Here is a 22,740-nt window from a genome sequence, read left to right on the forward strand (position 1 = left end):
TTGGTAACTTCTCTCCCTCTAATGTTTGCCCAGTGGGTCATGGTGGCAAGTTTGTTGAGGTTCTGCAGGTGACTGGTTCAACTCCCTGATGTGTGGATTTGGCTGAAATGTATTACAGAGAGGGAGTGAATTATGTCTGTTTCCACACCTGATTGTTGTTCAACACTGCAAATGCTAACTGGTTGGGGTGTCACACTGTTAATGCTGGGCTGAAACAGAATCTCAAAATTCTGGAATAACTAGCCAGTTAAGCAGCATCTGTAGAGCCAGACAGACTTAAAGTTGATGACCTTATGTCGTTGCAAGGGACTGAGTGGCCAACTCTTGCTTTCTGTTCAATGCTCCTTTCTGATGAGTGTGGGGTGCAGCAGGACAAGCACAAGAAGAACCAGAGCCTGATGCGTGGAGGTAGCTGAAGTTATTGGAAGTATCCAGCTCATGAGCAAGACTTCAAGGAATGAAAAATCAGGTAAGTTCTCTGCATTAAGATGTGACTTGTTGCAGTTTACTAAAGACTGCAGATCATCCACTGTATCAAGCACCATGTCAGTAACAGTGAGTATTTGCTAGGCATCGAAGAAATACCAGCCAGAGCAGGCTGGGAATGTCACTGGACTTGTAATTTGGAATGCTATGGTAACATTCTGGAGACAAGGGTTCAGGTCCCTATCTCTTCCCTGTAACTCAACCTCCAATCCTGGGAACATTCTTGTGAATCTTTTCTGAACCCAGCCTAACAAAGACAACAATATGAATTTTACACTGAAAGTTAGCAGCTCAAACAGTGAATTAAAGACAGGAAAGAGTGAGTGAACTTGTAGTAAACAAATGGGAGCTGAGGGTGAATGATTACCTGCATAAGGACCCGCAGGGATGAGAGTTAATCTGAAAAAGTTTCAGTCACAATGCAAAGCAGTATAGGGTCGTACAAGTACAGGAACCAGATAGTAGGAACTGCCGATGCTGGAGAATCTAAGATAACAAGGTGTGGAGCTGGATGAACACAGCAGGCCAAGCAGCATCAGAGGAGAAGGAAGGCTGATGTTTCAGGTCGAGAATTTCTGAAGGGTCTGGGCCTGAAACGTCAGCCTCCCTGCTTCTCTGATGCTGTTTGACCTGCTGTGTTCACCCACCTTTACAGTAACCACCTCAAAAATTCTCAACGTTGTAATAGTTTCGACAAAAGTTTCTCAAGTTACAGAGAAAACTTGAGGTACAGCCACAAGGTCGAAAGAAAGCAAAAGAGACCATGCTTGAAGCTGCTCAGTATGTGGAGGGGGCGTGGGTGAGAAGTTGTAGTTCTTCCGGCTCTCCGTCTGGAAACAGGAACTGTGGGCCGATGGGGAACTACAAGTCCCAGAAGGCTGCGGGATGTTAGGACAGGGGCTGAATCTGAGCTGCGCGCGGAGACTTGAGGGAGGTGGAGGCGGAGAGCAATGAGGGCGCGGGATCTTGTGGGAATTGTAGTCCAACGGAGGACAGGCACCGGGGGAGCGAGGAAAGGAAAGACTACAAAGCCCAGAGGGCAAGGCGAGCCGGTCGGGCAGCATTTTCTTTTGGCCGTCAGCCGAGTTGTTTTGACGTGTTTAATGTGGCTGCCGGCCGCTTCGCCACCCCGGCCGCGCCGATTCCGCCCGCGAGCGGCGGCGGAAAAAAAATCGCCATCAACATGGCGGGCGGCAGCAATCCGCGGAAATTCAGCGAAAAGATTGCCCTCCACAACCAAAAGCAGGCGGAAGAGACGGCCGCCTTCGAGGAGGTGATGATGGAGCTCAACAACTCGCGGGTAAGCCGCTGGCGGCGACGGCCGAGGCCGTCTGAGGCTGCACCACAGACCCGGGCCTAGCATCCAGGCTAAGGGCCGTCCTGTCACTCCCAGCTCGGGGCCTCCAGCTGCGGTTGAACAAACGCCCCCCGTCCCACGGGCTCGAAATTCACATTCAGGACGGCAGAAGCTCGGTACTGATCTCCAGCCCAAAGCCATGTCCCTATTCACCAAAACACAGCCTGGAGCTGCCCGGAAGGCAGTGTAGCTCTGTCGCTGTATATCACTGGGGTACAGTACCAGTGGGGGACGGGGTCTGTCACTGTGTAACACTGGGGTACAGTACCGGTGGGGGACGGGGTCTGTCACTGTGTAACACTGGGGTACAGTACCGGTGGGGGACGGGTCTGTCACTGTATAACACTGGGGTACAGTACCAGTGGGGGACGGGGTCTGTCACTGTGTAACACTGGGGTACAGTACCGGTGGGGTCGGGTCTGTCACTGTATGACACTGGGGTACAGTACCAGTGGGGGACGGGGTCTGTCACTGTGTAACACTGGGGTACAGTACCGGTGGGGGACGGGGTCTGTCGCTGTGTAACACTGGGGTACAGTACCGGTGGGGGACGGGTCTGTCACTGTATAACACTGGGGTACAGTACCAGTGGGGGACGGGGTCTGTCACTGTATAACACTGGGGTACAGTACCAGTGGGGGACGGGGTCTGTCACTGTATAACACTGGGGTACAGTACCAGTGGGGGACGGGGTCTGTCACTGTATAACACTGGGGTACAGTACCGGTGGGGGACGGGGTCTGTCACTGTATAACACTGGGGTACAGTACCGGTGGGGTCGGGTCTGTCACTGTATGACACTGGGGTACAGTACCGGTGGGGGACGGGGTCTGTCACTGTATAACACTGGGGTACAGTACCGGTGGGGGACGGGGTCTGTCACTGTATAACACTGGGGTACAGTACCGGTGGGGGACGGGGTCTGTCACTGTATAACACTGGGGTACAGTACCGGTGGGGGACGGGGTCTGTCACTGTATAACACTGGGGTACAGTACCGGTGGGGGACGGGGTCTGTCACTGTATAACACTGGGGTACAGTACCGGTGGGGGACGGGGTCTGTCTCTGTATATCACTGGGGTACAGTACCGGTGGGAATGAGTCTGTCACTGTGTAACACTGGGGGACAGTACCGGTGGGGACAGGTCTGTCTCTGTATAACACTGGGGTACAGTAACAGTGGGTACAGGGTCTGTCGCTGTATAACACTGGGGTTCAGTACCAGTGGGGGATGGGGTCTGTCACTGTGTAACACTGGGGTACAGTACCGGTGGGGATGGGGTCTGTCGCTGTATAACACTGGGGTACAGTACCGGTGGGGGACAGATCTGTCTCTGTACAACACTGGGGTACAGTACCGGTGGAGGACAGGTCTGTCGCTGTATAACACTGGGGTACAGTACCTGTGGGGGACGGGGTCTGTCACTGTATAACACTGGGGTACAGTACCGGTGGGGGACGGGTCTGTCACTGTATAACACTGGGGTACAGTACCGGTGGGGGACAAGTCTGTCGCTGTATAACACTGGGGTACAGTAGCGGTGGGGACGGGTCTGTCACTGTGTAACACTGGGGTACAGTACCGGTGGGGGACGGGGTCTGTCACTGTGTAACACTGGGGTACAGTACCGGTGGGGGACGGGTCTGTCACTGTATAACACTGGGGTACAGTACCAGTGGGGGACGGGGTCTGTCACTGTGTAACACTGGGGTACAGTACCGGTGGGGTCGGGTCTGTCACTGTATGACACTGGGGTACAGTACCAGTGGGGGACGGGGTCTGTCACTGTGTAACACTGGGGTACAGTACCGGTGGGGGACGGTGTCTGTCGCTGTGTAACACTGGGGTACAGTACCGGTGGGGGACGGGTCTGTCACTGTATAACACTGGGGTACAGTACCAGTGGGGGACGGGGTCTGTCACTGTATAACACTGGGGTACAGTACCAGTGGGGGACGGGGTCTGTCACTGTATAACACTGGGGTACAGTACCGGTGGGGGACGGGGTCTGTCACTGTATAACACTGGGGTACAGTACCGGTGGGGTCGGGTCTGTCACTGTATGACACTGGGGTACAGTACCGGTGGGGGACGGGGTCTGTCACTGTATAACACTGGGGTACAGTACCGGTGGGGGACGGGGTCTGTCACTGTATAACACTGGGGTACAGTACCGGTGGGGGACGGGGTCTGTCACTGTATAACACTGGGGTACAGTACCGGTGGGGGACGGGGTCTGTCACTGTATAACACTGGGGTACAGTACCGGTGGGGGACGGGGTCTGTCACTGTATAACACTGGGGTACAGTACCGGTGGGGGACGGGGTCTGTCTCTGTATATCACTGGGGTACAGTACCGGTGGGAATGAGTCTGTCACTGTGTAACACTGGGGGACAGTACCGGTGGGGATGAGTCTGTCGCTGTATAACACTGGGGTACAGTACCGGTGGGGACAGGTCTGTCTCTGTATAACACTGGGGTACAGTAACAGTGGGTACAGGGTCTGTCGCTGTATAACACTGGGGTTCAGTACCAGTGGGGGATGGGGTCTGTCACTGTGTAACACTGGGGTACAGTACCGGTGGGGATGGGGTCTGTCGCTGTATAACACTGGGGTACAGTACCGGTGGGGGACAGATCTGTCTCTGTACAACACTGGGGTACAGTACCGGTGGAGGACAGGTCTGTCGCTGTATAACACTGGGGTACAGTACCTGTGGGGGACGGGGTCTGTCACTGTATAACACTGGGGTACAGTACCGGTGGGGGACGGGTCTGTCACTGTATAACACTGGGGTACAGTACCGGTGGGGGACAAGTCTGTCGCTGTATAACACTGGGGTACAGTAGCGGTGGGGACGGGTCTGTCACTGTGTAACACTGGGGTACAGTACCGGTGGGGATGGGTCTGTCACTGTATAACACTGGGGGACGGTACCGGTGGGGACAGGTCTGTCAGTGTATAACACTGGGGTACAGTACCGGTGGGGGACGGGGTCTGTCTCTGTATATCACTGAGGTATAGTACTGGTGGGGACCGGTCTGTCGCTGTATAACACTGGGGTACAGTACCGGTGGGGACAGGTCTGTCGCTGTATAACACTGGGGTACAGTACCGGTGGGAACAGGTCTGTCACTTTATAACACTGGGGTACAGTACCGGTGGGGATGAGTCTGTCGCTGTATAACACTGGGGTACAGTACCAGTGGGGACAGGTCTGTCGCTGTATAACACTGGGGTACAGTACCGGTGGGGACAGGTCTGTCTCTGTATAACACTGGGGTACAGTACCGGTGGGGACAGGTCTGTCTCTGTATAACACTGGGGTACAGTACCGGTGGGGACAGGTCTGTCACTGTATAACACTGGGGTACAGTACCGGTGGGGACAGGTCTGTCTCTGTGTAACACTGGGGTACAGTAACAGTGGGTACAGGGTCTGTCGCTGTATAACACTGGGGTACAGTACCGGTGGGGGACAGGTCTGTCCCTGTATAACACTGGGGTACAGTACCGGTGGTGGATGGGGTCTGTCTCTGTATATCACTGGGGTACAGTACCGGTGGGGACAGGTCTGTCTCTGTATAACACTGGGGTACAGTACCAGTGGGAGACAGGTCTGTCACTGTATAACACTGGGGTACAGTACCGGTGGGGGACAGGTCTGTCTCTGTATATCACTGAGGTATAGTACCGGTGGGGACAGGTCTGTCACTGTGTAACACTGGGGTACAGTACCGGTGGGGGACAGGTCTGTCTCTGTATATCACTGAGGTATAGTACCGGTGGGGACAGGTCTGTCACTGTGTAACACTGGGGTACAGTACCGGTGGGGGACAGGTCTGTCTCTGTATATCACTGAGGTATAGTACCGGTGGGGACAGGTCTGTCACTGTGTAACACTGGGGTACAGTACCGGTGGGGGACAGGTCTGTCTCTGTATATCACTGAGGTATAGTACCGGTGGGGACAGGTCTGTCACTGTGTAACACTGGGGTACAGTACCGGTGGGGGACAGGTCTGTCTCTGTATATCACTGAGGTATAGTACCGGTGGGGACAGGTCTGTCACTGTGTAACACTGGGGTACAGTACCGGTGGGGAATGGGTCTGTCTCTGTATAACACTGGGGTACAGTACCAGTGGGGACAGGTCTGTCGCTGTATAACACTGGGGTACAGTACCGGTGGGGACAGGTCTGTCTCTGTATAACACTGGGGTACAGTACCGGTGGGGACAGGTCTGTCTCTGTATAACACTGGGGTACAGTACCGGTGGGGACAGGTCTGTCACTGTATAACACTGGGGTACAGTACCGGTGGGGACAGGTCTGTCTCTGTGTAACACTGGGGTACAGTAACAGTGGGTACAGGGTCTGTCGCTGTATAACACTGGGGTACAGTACCGGTGGGGGACAGGTCTGTCCCTGTATAACACTGGGGTACAGTACCGGTGGTGGATGGGGTCTGTCTCTGTATATCACTGGGGTACAGTACCGGTGGGGACAGGTCTGTCTCTGTATAACACTGGGGTACAGTACCAGTGGGAGACAGGTCTGTCACTGTGTAACACTGGGGTACAGTACCGGTGGGGGACAGGTCTGTCTCTGTATATCACTGAGGTATAGTACCGGTGGGGACAGGTCTGTCACTGTGTAACACTGGGGTACAGTACCGGTGGGGGACAGGTCTGTCTCTGTATATCACTGAGGTATAGTACCGGTGGGGACAGGTCTGTCACTGTGTAACACTGGGGTACAGTACCGGTGGGGGACAGGTCTGTCTCTGTATATCACTGAGGTATAGTACCGGTGGGGACAGGTCTGTCACTGTGTAACACTGGGGTACAGTACCGGTGGGGGACAGGTCTGTCTCTGTATATCACTGAGGTATAGTACCGGTGGGGACAGGTCTGTCACTGTGTAACACTGGGGTACAGTACCGGTGGGGAATGGGTCTATCTCTGTATAACACTGGGGTACAGTACCGGTGGGGACAGGTCTGTCACTGTATATCACTGGGGTACAGTACCGGTGGGGACAGGTCTGTCTCTGTATAACACTGGGGTACAGTACCGGTGGGGAATGGGTCTGTCTCTGTATAACACTGGGGTACAGTAACAGTGGGTACAGGGTCTGTCTCTGTATAACACTGGGGTACAGTACCGGTGGGGGACAGGTCTGTCTCTGTATAACACTGGGGTACAGTACCGGTGGGGGACGAGGTCTGTCTCTGTATATCACTGAGGTATAGTACTGGTGGGGACAGGTCTGTCTCTGTATAACACTGGGGTACAGTACCAGTGGGGACAGGTCTGTCAATGTATAACACTGGGGTACAGTACCAGTGGGGACAGGTCTGTCAATGTATAACACTGGGGTACAGTACCGGTGGGGGACGGGGTCTGTCACTGTGTAACGCTGGGGTACAGTACCGGTGGGGACAGGTCTGTCTCTGTATAACACTGGGGTACAGTACCAGTGGGGACAGGTCTGTCTCTGTATAACACTGGGGTACAGTACCGGTGGGGGACGGGGTCTGTCACTGTGTAACACTGGGGTACAGTACCGGTGGGGACAGGTCTGTCTCTGTATATCACTGAGGTATAGTACTGGTGGGGACAGGTCTGTCTCTGTATAACACTGGGGTACAGTACCAGTGGGGACAGGTCTGTCAATGTATAACACTGGGGTACAGTACCGGTGGGGGACGGGGTCTGTCACTGTGTAACACTGGGGTACAGTACCGGTGGGGACAGGTCTGTCTCTGCATATCACTGAGGTATAGTACTGGTGGGGACAGGTCTGTCTCTGTATAACACTGGGGTACAGTACCGGTGGGGGACGGGGTCTGTCACTGTGTAACACTGGGGTACAGTACCAGTGGGGACAGGTCTGTCAATGTATAACACTGGGGTACAGTACCGGTGGGGGACGGGGTCTGTCACTGTATAACACTGGGGTACAGTACAGGTGGGGACAGGTCTGTCACTGTGTAACACTGGGGTACAGTACCGGTGGGGGACAGGTCTGTCTCTGTATATCACTGAGGTATAGTACCGGTGGGGACAGGTCTGTCACTGTGTAACACTGGGGTACAGTACCGGTGGGGAATGGGTCTGTCTCTGTATAACACTGGGGTACAGTACCAGTGGGGACAGGTCTGTCGCTGTATAACACTGGGGTACAGTACCGGTGGGGACAGGTCTGTCTCTGTATAACACTGGGGTACAGTACCGGTGGGGACAGGTCTGTCTCTGTATAACACTGGGGTACAGTACCGGTGGGGACAGGTCTGTCACTGTATAACACTGGGGTACAGTACCGGTGGGGACAGGTCTGTCTCTGTGTAACACTGGGGTACAGTAACAGTGGGTACAGGGTCTGTCGCTGTATAACACTGGGGTACAGTACCGGTGGGGGACAGGTCTGTCCCTGTATAACACTGGGGTACAGTACCGGTGGTGGATGGGGTCTGTCTCTGTATATCACTGGGGTACAGTACCGGTGGGGACAGGTCTGTCTCTGTATAACACTGGGGTACAGTACCAGTGGGAGACAGGTCTGTCACTGTGTAACACTGGGGTACAGTACCGGTGGGGGACAGGTCTGTCTCTGTATATCACTGAGGTATAGTACCGGTGGGGACAGGTCTGTCACTGTGTAACACTGGGGTACAGTACCGGTGGGGGACAGGTCTGTCTCTGTATATCACTGAGGTATAGTACCGGTGGGGACAGGTCTGTCACTGTGTAACACTGGGGTACAGTACCGGTGGGGGACAGGTCTGTCTCTGTATATCACTGAGGTATAGTACCGGTGGGGACAGGTCTGTCACTGTGTAACACTGGGGTACAGTACCGGTGGGGGACAGGTCTGTCTCTGTATATCACTGAGGTATAGTACCGGTGGGGACAGGTCTGTCACTGTGTAACACTGGGGTACAGTACCGGTGGGGAATGGGTCTATCTCTGTATAACACTGGGGTACAGTACCGGTGGGGACAGGTCTGTCACTGTATATCACTGGGGTACAGTACCGGTGGGGACAGGTCTGTCTCTGTATAACACTGGGGTACAGTACCGGTGGGGAATGGGTCTGTCTCTGTATAACACTGGGGTACAGTAACAGTGGGTACAGGGTCTGTCTCTGTATAACACTGGGGTACAGTACCGGTGGGGGACAGGTCTGTCTCTGTATAACACTGGGGTACAGTACCGGTGGGGGACGAGGTCTGTCTCTGTATATCACTGAGGTATAGTACTGGTGGGGACAGGTCTGTCTCTGTATAACACTGGGGTACAGTACCAGTGGGGACAGGTCTGTCAATGTATAACACTGGGGTACAGTACCAGTGGGGACAGGTCTGTCAATGTATAACACTGGGGTACAGTACCGGTGGGGGACGGGGTCTGTCACTGTGTAACGCTGGGGTACAGTACCGGTGGGGACAGGTCTGTCTCTGTATAACACTGGGGTACAGTACCAGTGGGGACAGGTCTGTCAATGTATAACACTGGGGTACAGTACCGGTGGGGGACGGGGTCTGTCACTGTGTAACACTGGGGTACAGTACCGGTGGGGACAGGTCTGTCTCTGTATATCACTGAGGTATAGTACTGGTGGGGACAGGTCTGTCTCTGTATAACACTGGGGTACAGTACCAGTGGGGACAGGTCTGTCAATGTATAACACTGGGGTACAGTACCGGTGGGGGACGGGGTCTGTCACTGTGTAACACTGGGGTACAGTACCGGTGGGGACAGGTCTGTCTCTGCATATCACTGAGGTATAGTACTGGTGGGGACAGGTCTGTCTCTGTATAACACTGGGGTACAGTACCGGTGGGGGACGGGGTCTGTCACTGTGTAACACTGGGGTACAGTACCAGTGGGGACAGGTCTGTCAATGTATAACACTGGGGTACAGTACCGGTGGGGGACGGGGTCTGTCACTGTATAACACTGGGGTACAGTACAGGTGGGGACAGGTCTGTCTCTGTATAACACTGGGGTACAGTACCGGTGGGGGCAGGTCTGTCTCTGTATAACACTGGGGTACAGTACCGGTGGGGGACGGGGTCTGTCCCTGTGTAACACTGGGGTACAGTACCGGTGGGGACAGGTCTGTCCCTGTATAACACTGGGGTACTGTACCGGTGGGGGACGGGCCTGTCACTGTATAACACTGGGGTACAGTACCGGTGGGGACAGGTCTGTCTCTGTATAACACTGGGGTACTGTACCGGTGGGGACAGGTCTGTCTCTGTATAACACTGGGGTACAGTACCGGTGGGGGACGGGGTCTGTCCCTGTGTAACACTGGGGTACAGTACCGGTGGGGGACGGGTCTGTCACTGTGTAACACTGGGGTACAGTACCGGTGGGGGACAGGTCTGTCGCTGTATAACACTGGGGTACAGTCCCGGTGGGGGACAGGTCTGTCGCTGTATAACACTGGGGTACAGTACCGGTGGGGGACTGGTCTGTTGCTGTATAACACTGGGGTACAGTACCGGTGGGGACAGGTCTGTCGCTGTATAACACTGGGGTACAGTACCGGTGGGGATGAGTCTGTCGCTGTATAACACTGGGGTACAGTACCAGTGGGGACAGGTCTGTCGCTGTATAACACTGGGGTACAGTACAGGTGGGGACAGGTCTGCCTCTGTATAACACTGGGGTACTGTACCGGTGGGGGCAGGTCTGTCTCTGTATAACACTGGGGTACAGTACCGGTGGGGGACGGGGTATGTCCCTGTGTAACACTGGGGTACAGTACCGGTGGGGACAGGTCTGTCCCTGTATAACACTGGGGTACTGTACCGGTGGGGGACGGGCCTGTCACTGTATAACACTGGGGTACAGTACCGGTGGGGGACGGGGTCTGTCCCTGTGTAACACTGGGGTACAGTACCGGTGGGGGACGGGTCTGTCACTGTGTAACACTGGGGTACAGTACCGGTGGGGGACAGGTCTGTCGCTGTATAACACTGGGGTACAGTCCCGGTGGGGGACAGGTCTGTCGCTGTATAACACTGGGGTACAGTACCGGTGGGGGACTGGTCTGTTGCTGTATAACACTGGGGTACAGTACCGGTGGGGACAGGTCTGTCGCTGTATAACACTGGGGTACAGTACCGGTGGGGATGAGTCTGTCGCTGTATAACACTGGGGTACAGTACCAGTGGGGACAGGTCTGTCGCTGTATAACACTGGGGTACAGTACAGGTGGGGACAGGTCTGCCTCTGTATAACACTGGGGTACTGTACCGGTGGGGGCAGGTCTGTCTCTGTATAACACTGGGGTACAGTACCGGTGGGGGACGGGGTATGTCCCTGTGTAACACTGGGGTACAGTACCGGTGGGGACAGGTCTGTCCCTGTATAACACTGGGGTACTGTACCGGTGGGGGACGGGCCTGTCACTGTATAACACTGGGGTACAGTACCGGTGGGGACAGGTCTGTCTCTGTATAACACTGGGGTACTGTACCGGTGGGGACAGGTCTGTCTCTGTATAACACTGGGGTACAGTACCGGTGGGGGACGGGGTCTGTCCCTGTGTAACACTGGGGTACAGTACCGGTGGGGGACGGGTCTGTCACTGTGTAACACTGGGGTACAGTACCGGTGGGGGACAGGTCTGTCGCTGTATAACACTGGGGTACAGTACCGGTGGGGGACAGGTCTGTCGCTGTATAACACTGGGGTACAGTACCGGTGGGGGACAGGTCTGTTGCTGTATAACACTGGGGTACAGTACCGGTGGGGACAGGTCTGTCGCTGTATAACACTGGGGTACAGTACCGGTGGGGATGAGTCTGTCGCTGTATAACACTGGGGTACAGTACCAGTGGGGACAGGTCTGTCGCTGTATAACACTGGGGTACAGTACCAGTGGGGACAGGTCTGTCAATGTATAACACTGGGGTACAGTACCGGTGGGGGACGGGGTCTGTCACTGTGTAACACTGGGGTACAGTACCGGTGGGGACAGGTCTGTCTCTGTATATCACTGAGGTATAGTACTGGTGGGGACAGGTCTGTCTCTGTATAACACTGGGGTACAGTACCAGTGGGGACAGGTCTGTCAATGTATAACACTGGGGTACAGTACCGGTGGGGGACGGGGTCTGTCACTGTGTAACACTGGGGTACAGTACCGGTGGGGACAGGTCTGTCTCTGCATATCACTGAGGTATAGTACTGGTGGGGACAGGTCTGTCTCTGTATAACACTGGGGTACAGTACCGGTGGGGGACGGGGTCTGTCACTGTGTAACACTGGGGTACAGTACCAGTGGGGACAGGTCTGTCAATGTATAACACTGGGGTACAGTACCGGTGGGGGACGGGGTCTGTCACTGTATAACACTGGGGTACAGTACAGGTGGGGACAGGTCTGTCTCTGTATAACACTGGGGTACAGTACCGGTGGGGGCAGGTCTGTCTCTGTATAACACTGGGGTACAGTACCGGTGGGGGACGGGGTCTGTCCCTGTGTAACACTGGGGTACAGTACCGGTGGGGACAGGTCTGTCCCTGTATAACACTGGGGTACTGTACCGGTGGGGGACGGGCCTGTCACTGTATAACACTGGGGTACAGTACCGGTGGGGACAGGTCTGTCTCTGTATAACACTGGGGTACTGTACCGGTGGGGACAGGTCTGTCTCTGTATAACACTGGGGTACAGTACCGGTGGGGGACGGGGTCTGTCCCTGTGTAACACTGGGGTACAGTACCGGTGGGGGACGGGTCTGTCACTGTGTAACACTGGGGTACAGTACCGGTGGGGGACAGGTCTGTCGCTGTATAACACTGGGGTACAGTCCCGGTGGGGGACAGGTCTGTCGCTGTATAACACTGGGGTACAGTACCGGTGGGGGACTGGTCTGTTGCTGTATAACACTGGGGTACAGTACCGGTGGGGACAGGTCTGTCGCTGTATAACACTGGGGTACAGTACCGGTGGGGATGAGTCTGTCGCTGTATAACACTGGGGTACAGTACCAGTGGGGACAGGTCTGTCGCTGTATAACACTGGGGTACAGTACAGGTGGGGACAGGTCTGCCTCTGTATAACACTGGGGTACTGTACCGGTGGGGGCAGGTCTGTCTCTGTATAACACTGGGGTACAGTACCGGTGGGGGACGGGGTATGTCCCTGTGTAACACTGGGGTACAGTACCGGTGGGGACAGGTCTGTCCCTGTATAACACTGGGGTACTGTACCGGTGGGGGACGGGCCTGTCACTGTATAACACTGGGGTACAGTACCGGTGGGGACAGGTCTGTCTCTGTATAACACTGGGGTACTGTACCGGTGGGGACAGGTCTGTCTCTGTATAACACTGGGGTACAGTACCGGTGGGGGACGGGGTCTGTCCCTGTGTAACACTGGGGTACAGTACCGGTGGGGGACGGGTCTGTCACTGTGTAACACTGGGGTACAGTACCGGTCGGGGACAGGTCTGTCGCTGTATAACACTGGGGTACAGTACCGGTGGGGGACAGGTCTGTCGCTGTATAACACTGGGGTACAGTACCGGTGGGGGACAGGTCTGTTGCTGTATAACACTGGGGTACAGTACCGGTGGGGACAGGTCTGTCGCTGTATAACACTGGGGTACAGTACCGGTGGGGATGAGTCTGTCGCTGTATAACACTGGGGTACAGTACCAGTGGGGACAGGTCTGTCGCTGTATAACACTGGGGTACAGTACCGGTGGGGACAGGTCTGTCTCTGTATATCACTGGGGTACAGTACCAGTGGGGACAGGTCTGTCGCTGTATAACACTGGGGTACAGTACCGGTGGGGACGGGTCTGTCTCTGTATAACACTGGGGTACAGTACCGGTGGGGGACAGGTCTGTCACTGTATAACACTGGGGTACAGTACCAGTGGGGACGGGTCTGTCGCTGTATAACACTGGGGTACAGTACCGGTGGGGACGGGTCTGTCTCTGTATAACACTGGGGTACAGTACCGGTGGGGACAGGTCTGTCAGTGTATAACACTGGGGTACAGTACCAGTGGGGACAGGTCTGTCAATGTATAACACTGGGGTACAGTACCGGTGGGGGACGGGGTCTGTCACTGTATAACACTGGGGTACAGTACCGGTGGGGACAGGTCTGTCTCTGTATAACACTGGGGTACTGTACCGGTGGGGGCAGGTCTGTCTCTGTATAACACTGGGGTACAGTACCGGTGGGGGACGGGGTCTGTCCCTGTGTAACACTGGGGTACAGTACCGGTGGGGACAGGTCTGTCCCTGTATAACACTGGGGTACTGTACCGGTGGGGGACGGGTCTGTCACTGTATAACACTGGGGTACAGTACCGGTGGGGACAGGTCTGTCTCTGTATAACACTGGGGTACTGTACCGGTGGGGACAGGTCTGTCTCTGTATAACACTGGGGTACAGTACCGGTGGGGGACGGGGTCTGTCCCTGTGTAACACTGGGGTACAGTACCGTTGGGGGACGGGTCTGTCACTGTATAACACTGGGGTACAGTACCGGTGGGGGACGGGTCTGTCGCTGTATAACACTGGGGTACAGTACCGGTGGGGGACAGGTCTGTCGCTGTATAACACTGGGGTACAGTACCGGTGGGGGACAGGTCTGTTGCTGTATAACACTGGGGTACAGTACCGGTGGGGACAGGTCTGTCGCTGTATAACACTGGGGTACAGTACCGGTGGGGATGAGTCTGTCGCTGTATATCACTGGGGTACAGTAACAGTGGGTACAGGGTCTGTCGCTGTATAACACTGGGGTACAGTACCGGTGGGGACAGGTCTGTCTCTGTATATCACTGGGGTACAGTACCGGTGGGGACAGGTCTGTCTCTGTATAACACTGGGGTACAGTACCGGTGGGGACAGGTCTGTCGCTGTATAACACTGGGGTACAGTACCGGTGGGGACAGGTCTGTCTCTGTATATCACTGGGGTACAGTACCAGTGGGGACAGGTCTGTCACTGTATAACACTGGGGTACAGTACCGGTGGGGGACAGGTCTGTCACTGTATAACACTGGGGGACAGTACCGTTGGGGACGGGTCTGTCTCTGTATAACACTGGGGTACAGTACCGGTGGGGACAGGTCTGTCAGTGTATAACACTGGGGTACAGTACCGGTGGGGACAGGTCTGTCTCTGTATAACACTGGGGTACAGTACCGGTGGGGACAGGTCTGTCTCTGTATAACACTGGGGTACTGTACCGGTGGGGACAGATCTGTCTCTGTATAACACTGGGGTACAGTACCGGTGGGGGACGGGGTCTGTCCCTGTGTAACACTGGGGTACAGTACCGGTGGGGGACGGGTCTGTCACTGTATAACACTGGGGTACAGTACCGGTGGGGGACAGGTCTGTCGCTGTATAACACTGGGGTACAGTACCGGTGGGGGACAGGTCTGTCGCTGTATAACACTGGGGTACAGTACCGGTGGGGGACAGGTCTGTTGCTGTATAACACTGGGGTACAGTACCGGTGGGGACAGGTCTGTCGCTGTATAACACTGGGGTACAGTACCGGTGGGGATGAGTCTGTCGCTGTATAACACTGGGGTACAGTACCAGTGGGGACAGGTCTGTCGCTGTATAACACTGGGGTACAGTACCGGTGGGGACAGGTCTGTCTCTGTATATCACTGGGGTACAGTAACAGTGGGTACAGGGTCTGTCGCTGTATAACACTGGGGTACAGTACCGGTGGGGACAGGTCTGTCTCTGTATATCACTGGGGTACAGTACCAGTGGGGACAGGTCTGTCGCTGTATAACACTGGGGTACAGTACCGGTGGGGACGGGTCTGTCTCTGTATAACACTGGGGTACAGTACCGGTGGGGGACAGGTCTGTCACTGTATAACACTGGGGTACAGTACCAGTGGGGACGGGTCTGTCGCTGTATAACACTGGGGTACAGTACCGGTGGGGACGGGTCTGTCTCTGTATAACACTGGGGTACAGTACCGGTGGGGACAGGTCTGTCAGTGTATAACACTGGGGTACAGTACCGGTGGGGACAGGTCTGTCTCTGTATAACACTGGGGTACAGTACCGGTGGGGACAGGTCTGTCTCTGTATATCACTGGGGTACAGTACCAGTGGGGACAGGTCTGTAGCTGTATAACACTGGGGTACAGTACCGGTGGGGACGGGTCTGTCTCTGTATAACACTGGGGTACAGTACCGGTGGGGGACAGGTCTGTCACTGTATTACACTGGGGTACAGTACCAGTGGGGACAGGTCTGTCGCTGTATAACACTGGGGTACAGTACCGGTGGGGACGGGTCTGTCTCTGTATAACACTGGGGTACAGTACCGGTGGGGACAGGTCTGTCAGTGTATAACACTGGGGTACAGTACCGGTGGGGACGGGTCTGTCTCTGTATAACACTGGGGTACAGTACCGGTGGGGACAGGTCTGTCAGTGTATAACACTGGGGTACAGTACCGGTGGGGACAGGTCTGTCACTGTATAACACTGGGGTACAGTACCGGTGGGGACAGGTCTGTCACTGTATAACACTGGGGTACAGTACCAGTGGGGACAGGTTTGTCGCTGTATAACACTGGGGTACAGTACCGGTGGGGACGGGTCTGTCTCTGTATAACACTGGGGTACAGTACCGGTGGGGACAGGTCTGTCACTGTATAACACTGGGGTACAGTACCGGTGGGGACAGGTCTGTCCCTGTATAACACTGGGGTACAGTACCAGTGGGGATGGGGTCTGTCACTGTATAACACTGGGGTACAGTACCGGTGGGGACAGGTCTGTCACTGTATATCACTGGGGTACAGTACCGGTGGGGGACGGGTCTGTCGCTGTGTAACACTGGGGTACGGTACTGTCAGGGACAGGTCTGAGAGTGTATAATGCTGGGGTACAGTACTGTCAGGGACAGGTCTGAGAGTGTATAATGCTGGGGTACAGTACTGTCAGGGACAGGTCTGAGAGTGTATAATGCTGGGGTACAGTACTGGTGGGGACAGGTCTGAGAGTGTATAATGCTGGGGTACAGTACTGTCAGGGACAGGTCTGAGAGTGTATAATGCTGGGGTACAGTACTGGTGGGGACAGGTCTGAGAGTGTATAATGCTGGGGTACAGTACTGGTGGGGACAGATCTGAGAGTGTGTAATGCTGGGGTACAGTACTGGTGGGGACTGGTCGATCAGTGCATAATACTGTGGTATAGTATTGTCAGGGACAGGTCTGAGAGTGTATAATGCTGGGGTACAGTATTGGTGGAGACAGATCTGAGAGTGTATAATGCTGGGGTACAGGTTGATCAGTGTATAATGCTGTGGTACGATACTGTTGGGGACAGGTCAATCAGTGTATAATACTGTGGTGCAGTACTGTCGGGGACAGGTCTGAGAGTGTATAATGCTGGGGTACAGTACTGTCGGGGACAGGTCAGAGAGTGTATAATGCTGGGGTACAGTACTGTCAGGGACAGGTCTGAGAGTGTATAATACTGGGGTACAGTATTGGTGGGGACAGATCTGAGAGTGTATCATGATGGGGTACAGTACTGGTGGGGACAGGTCTGAGAGTGTATAATACTGGGGTACAGTACTGTTGGGGACAGGTCTGAGAGTGTATAATGCTGGGGTACAGTACTGGTGGGGACAGGTCTGAGAGTGTATCATGATGGGGTACAGAACTGGTGGGGACAGGTCGATCAGTGTATAATGCTGGGGTACAGTACTGGTTGGGACAGGTCAGAGAGTGTATAATGCTGGGGTACAGTACTGTCGGGGACAGGTCAGAGAGTGTATAATGCTGGGGTACAGTACTGTCAGGGACAGGTCTGAGAGTGTATAATACTGGGGTACAGTATTGGTGGGGACAGGTCTGAGAGTGTATCATGATGGGGTACAGTACTGGTGGGGACAGGTCTGAGAGTGTATCATGATGGGGTACAATACTGTCGGGGACAGGTCTGAGCGTGTATAATGCTGGGGTACAATACTGTTGGGGACAGGTCGATCAGTGTATAATACTGTGGTACCGTACTGTCGGGGACAGGTCTGAAGGTGTATAATGCTGGGGTACAGTACTGGTTGGGACAGGTCAATCAGTGTATAATACTGTGGTACAGTACTGTCGGGGACAGGTCTGAGAGTGTATAATGCTGGGGTACAGTACCGGTGGAGACGTTGTCTATTGCTGTATAACACTGGGGTACAGGACCGGTGGGGGAGCGGGTCTGTCCCTGTATAACGCTGGGGTACAGTACCGGTGGAGATGTTGTCTATTGCTGTATAACACTGGGGTACAGGACCGGTGGGGGAGTGGGTCTGTCCCTGTATAACACTGGGGTACAGTACCGGTGGGGACGTGGTCTGTCCCTGTATAACACTGGGGTACAGTACTGGTGGGGACAGGTCACTGTATAACACTGGTACAGTACCGGTGGGGAGTGGTCTGTTGCTGTGTAACACTGGGGTACAGTATCGGTGGGGACGGGTTCTGTCGCTGTATAACACTGGGGTACAGTACCGGTGGGGGACAGGTCTGTCACTGTATAACGCTGGGGTATGGTACTGGTGGGGTCATGTCTGTCGGGGTACGGTACTGGTGGGGACAGATCTGTCTCTGTATAACACTGGGGTGCGGTACTGATGTCTGTCTCTGTTTAACACTGGGGTACGGTACCGGTGGAGGACGGGTCTGTCACTGTATAACACTGGGGTGCAGTACCAGTGGGGGACAGGGTCTGTCACTGTATGACACTGGGGTACAGTACCAGTGGGGGACAGGTCTGTCGGTGTAACATGTTGGGGTACGTTTTCGGTGGGGACGGTTGTGTGACTGTATCACTGGAACACTCATCTGGTGGTCTGTGACCTGTCAATACTTAGTTGGGACAGTATTAGTTTGTGTCCTGACAGTGTTGAAGGGGTTCGTGCGGAGGATGCTTTTCTTTAAATGCGCATTACACTTTTGAAATCATTTTCCATCTCTCCCATGTTTTCCTTTCCACTTGAAATTTGTGTCACTTCTGCTTGACTGTTTTTCTATATTTGTTTATATTATGGTTTATTTTCAAATTGATGGACCCTGGGACTCTAACGTTTCCTGGGGCAGGGTAATGAGAGTGGTTTGAAACTCAGCGTTCAATTGACACTTTCTTTGTGTGTACTTTGTCAGCTTGTGCTGTCTTTTCCCTCTGGCCTGTCACACCTCCCCCTGGGCAGTGCCAACCCCGTTGCGTTTTGATGTTGGTTTGATCCCAGGAAACTTATTGTCTGTTCCTCCCCTAGTTACAGGCTCAGAAGGTACGCCAGCTCCGCCTGTCACATACCCGAGGGCCGTATTATGGTGGGTCCCTGCCTAATGTCAACGCCATCTCCAGCAACAACACTGAGTTCCAGGTAATCGGGCCTGTTCGCTACTTACACTTAATATTCACTGCGTCTGGGGTGAGGGGTTTAGACTGGGACAAGTCGGGCATTTTCCCTTTAATCTTGGGCTACGCAACCTCAACTTTGAAGGTCTTCAATTGACTGCAGTCAAATTCTGCTTTTGCTTATTAACTTTGTATTTGCCGTGTCTCAGTAGTTGAGGCAGTCACTGCTCTGTTGAGTGTTCAGGTTCCACACTGAGCACAAATTCCAATTGGTGTCTGTTATGGGAGAGCAGCACTGTCCGAGATTGAATACTGTCCTGTCGGAGAGCCAGCGTGGAGGGAGCGCTGCGCTGTGGGAGGGCCAGCACTGCACTGTGGGAGGGCCAGCGCGGAGGGAGCGCTGCACTGTGGGAGGGCCAGCGCGGAGGGAGCGCTGCGCTGTCGGAGGGTCAGCGCGGAGGGAGCGCTGCGCTGTCGGAGGGTCAGCGCGGAGGGAGCGCTGCGCTGTCGGGGGGTCAGCGCGGAGGGAGCGCTGCGCTGTCGGGGGGTCAGCGCGGAGGGAGCGCTGCGCTGTCGGGGGGTCAGCGCGGAGGGAGCGCTGCGCTGTCGGGGGGTCAGCGCGGAGGGAGCGCTGCGCTGTCGGGGGGTCAGCGCGGAGGGAGCGCTGCGCTGTCGGGGGGTCAGCGCGGAGGGAGCGCTGCGCTGTGGGAAGGCCAGCGCGGAGGGAGCGGGCACTGTGGGAGGGCCAGCGCGGAGGGAGCGGGCACTGACGGAGGGTCAGGCGAAGGGAGCGGGCACTGTCGGAGGGCCAGCGCGGAGGAAGCGGGCACTGTCGGAGGGCCAGGCGGAGGGACCGGGCACTGTCGGAGGGCCAGCGCGGAGGGAGCGGGCACTGTCGGAGGGTCAGCGCGGAGGGAGCGGGCACTGTCGGAGGGTCAGCGCGGAGGGAGCGGGCACTGTCGGAGGGCCAGCACAGAGGGAGCGGGCGCTGTCGGAGGGCCAGCACAGAGGGAGCGGGTGCTGTCGGAGGGTCAGTACTGAGGGAGTGGGCACTGTTGGAGGGCCAGCGCGGAGGGAGCGGGCACTGTTGGAGGGCCAGCGCGGAGGGAGCGGGCACTGGGTAGAAGGTGGTTGCAGTATTCTCTTTGTGACCTCAGTTACTGAGGTTTCTCTTGGCTCTGAAGTGCTTTGAGAAGGCCCTGATATTGTCACTATATAAACCTGTTGTGTGGAGAGGGCAGTGTTATCTAAGGTGATTGGGGTAGAATGTATTGATCACAGCTGATTTCGTTGTGCAGCACGTCTGCTTGTTTTGAATTGATTTGTCGTTTGTTGCGTTGCAGAGTCCCTTTAGCTCTGTGCTAGACTCCAGTCGTGGCACACGGCATCACGGATTGGTGGAGCGGGTACAGAGAGCCAGGCTGAATTCTCCTCACAGGCGACAGATATCCTTTTACATTGGGCAGTTTGTTGTGATGTCCCTTTCAGACAGGGTGCCTGTGCGGGAAAGCTGAGCTTCAGTCCATGTCTCTGAACAGCGACTAACCTGTTAGTGATGTGATCGGCGGTCAAAGCTGTTTTCTCCTTGTTCTCCTACACTGACGCTGCTGACAGCTTGAGTCGGAGCTCAGAGCCTGCTCCCCACAAGGGCTGTGAGGTGTTTTGCAGCGTGACAGGGGGCTGTGGATGAATGTGACATTTCTGTGGGTTGGTCCAACCCCTATCCAATAGCCTTGCTGCAGTCTGAATGCCCCATTTCATTACATTCTGGGCACGGTGTCCACAGTCATTCCCCAGCCGGTGCAGGTTCTGGGGTGAGCTAGATTCCTTGACTGTTGTGTGCACGTTGACAGTTCTCCATACAGTTCTGCGTACCTATCACCTCCCCCAGACACCAGCTGGAGAAGGTAAGGAACTTTCACTCCTTTTGCTCTGCTGCCTAAGCTTGGCATTCAGCAGTGGGATTCAGCCCAGGCTTATTGGGGCTTGGGTAACTTCTGAAGCCAGTGAGGGAGTGCAGCAGAGGAAGGAAGGAAGCAGGCAGGCAGTAGGCAGCAGGGTGCAGTGGGCAGTGACCCCTGACATTCGACCCCACATTCAGTCTGCCAATCTTGGGGGTGGGTGGGGGTGTGGCAGCCTCTCTCACAGCAGGGTGCAGCTGTCTCGGTGGACCCCCTGGTGTCTCAGCGGGGCACCTTCCCCAGCTGTTAGCAGCAACCCAGTCTCTCCTGCAAGGGATTCTGATTCAACCGTTTTTAACCAACACTGTCTTTCCAAGAGGTGGTCACTTTCTTGGTCTGTTTCTCATCCTCCCTGTCCGTATGGAGGGAGTGCAGTGATGGTTTAGCAAACTGATTTCCTGGATGGCAGGACTGACTGAGAGAAAGGTTAGGACAATATTCAGTGAAGTTCGGAGGAATGAGGGGGTGATCATGTGGAATTTTAGAAAACCCAATCAGACCAGAGAGTAAACATAGGAAGAATATTCCCAATGATCAGGGAGTCCAGAACCGGGGTGTCATTTAGGACCAAGGTGAGGAGAAATTTCTACAGCTAGAGTGTGTGAGTCAGCAGAATTCGCTGTCACAGAAAGCGGTTCAAACAATCACATTGAATATTTACAAGACAGAGCTTGATATAGTTCTTAGCACTAAAAGAATCAAATAGTATGAGAATAAAGTGCGAACAGGGGACTGAGTTAGATGGTCAGCAATGATCGTATTGAATGGTGGAGCAGTTTCAAAGTATGAATGGCCTACTCGTCCTGTTATCTGTGTTTCTATGCACCTCTTTCTTTCATTATCTGCGTACCTCGCTCTCCCTCACGTTCCCCTCTCTCTCCCTTGTGTTCCCCTCTCTCTCCCTCGCATTCCCCTCTACTTCTGTGTGCCACCCTCCCCCTCCCTCCCTCCCTCCCTCGTGTGCCCCTTCTCCTCCTCTTCCTCGCAGGCACTCCTCTCCCTTGCGTGTCCCCCCTCTCCCTAGCGTGACCCCATCTCGCTCACGCGCTCCCCCCCTCCGTCGCGAGTCCCGCCTCTCCGTCTCGAGTCCCCCCTCTCCATCGCGCGCCCCCCGTCATGCGCCCCCCCCTCCCCGTTCCGCGCCCCCCTCCCCTTCCCGCACAAGCACACATTTTCACCCACCCCCACCGCCCATTTTTGCCGTGTCTTTGACCACTCTCATTGTCCACCTGGAGACTGACTGAGAAGTAACTGCTGAGATGTTGGATGCACTGGTAGCAATCTTCTAACAGTCCTTCGATTGGAGACACCTGGTGTTTTATCATTCCACATCAGAAAGGAGGTGCAAAACGCAGGTACCTATCGCCCAGTTAGCTTCACATCTGTCTTTGGGAAATATTGGAGTCTGTTAGAAAGGATGTAATAGCAGAGCATTGAGAAATATGTCATATCCTGACTCAGTGGTGTAGCATACTAGAAATCGAACGCCACTGTTCAGCAGACTTCACATCATTTATTTGTCCCAGTTTGACAGAAACGATGGCGCAGGC

The 22,740-nt window shown here is 54.9% G+C and overlaps 1 protein-coding gene across 3 annotated transcripts in view; it reads left to right on the plus strand.

The window, feature by feature from the left end:
- The first annotated feature begins 1,580 nt into the window (after window positions 1-1,580).
- LOC125449744 (CREB-regulated transcription coactivator 2-like) overlaps window positions 1,581-22,740 on the plus strand; it is a 45,330-nt gene continuing 24,170 nt past the window's right edge. For 2 of the 3 annotated variants that reach the window (XM_059643050.1, XM_059643051.1), the window contains exons 1-4: window positions 1,581-1,786; window positions 19,144-19,254; window positions 20,573-20,674; window positions 21,075-21,136. In XM_059643050.1, the coding sequence (XP_059499033.1) occupies window positions 1,670-1,786; window positions 19,144-19,254; window positions 20,573-20,674; window positions 21,075-21,136 (392 nt within the window). In that variant the 5' untranslated portion in view covers window positions 1,581-1,669. The remainder of the gene's footprint in view (window positions 1,787-19,143; window positions 19,255-20,572; window positions 20,675-21,074; window positions 21,137-22,740) is intronic. The other variant, XM_059643049.1, reaches the window with a different exon arrangement.

This window comes from Stegostoma tigrinum, chromosome 47, assembly GCF_030684315.1.
Source record: "Stegostoma tigrinum isolate sSteTig4 chromosome 47, sSteTig4.hap1, whole genome shotgun sequence".
Lineage (NCBI taxonomy): Eukaryota > Metazoa > Chordata > Chondrichthyes > Orectolobiformes > Stegostomatidae > Stegostoma > Stegostoma tigrinum.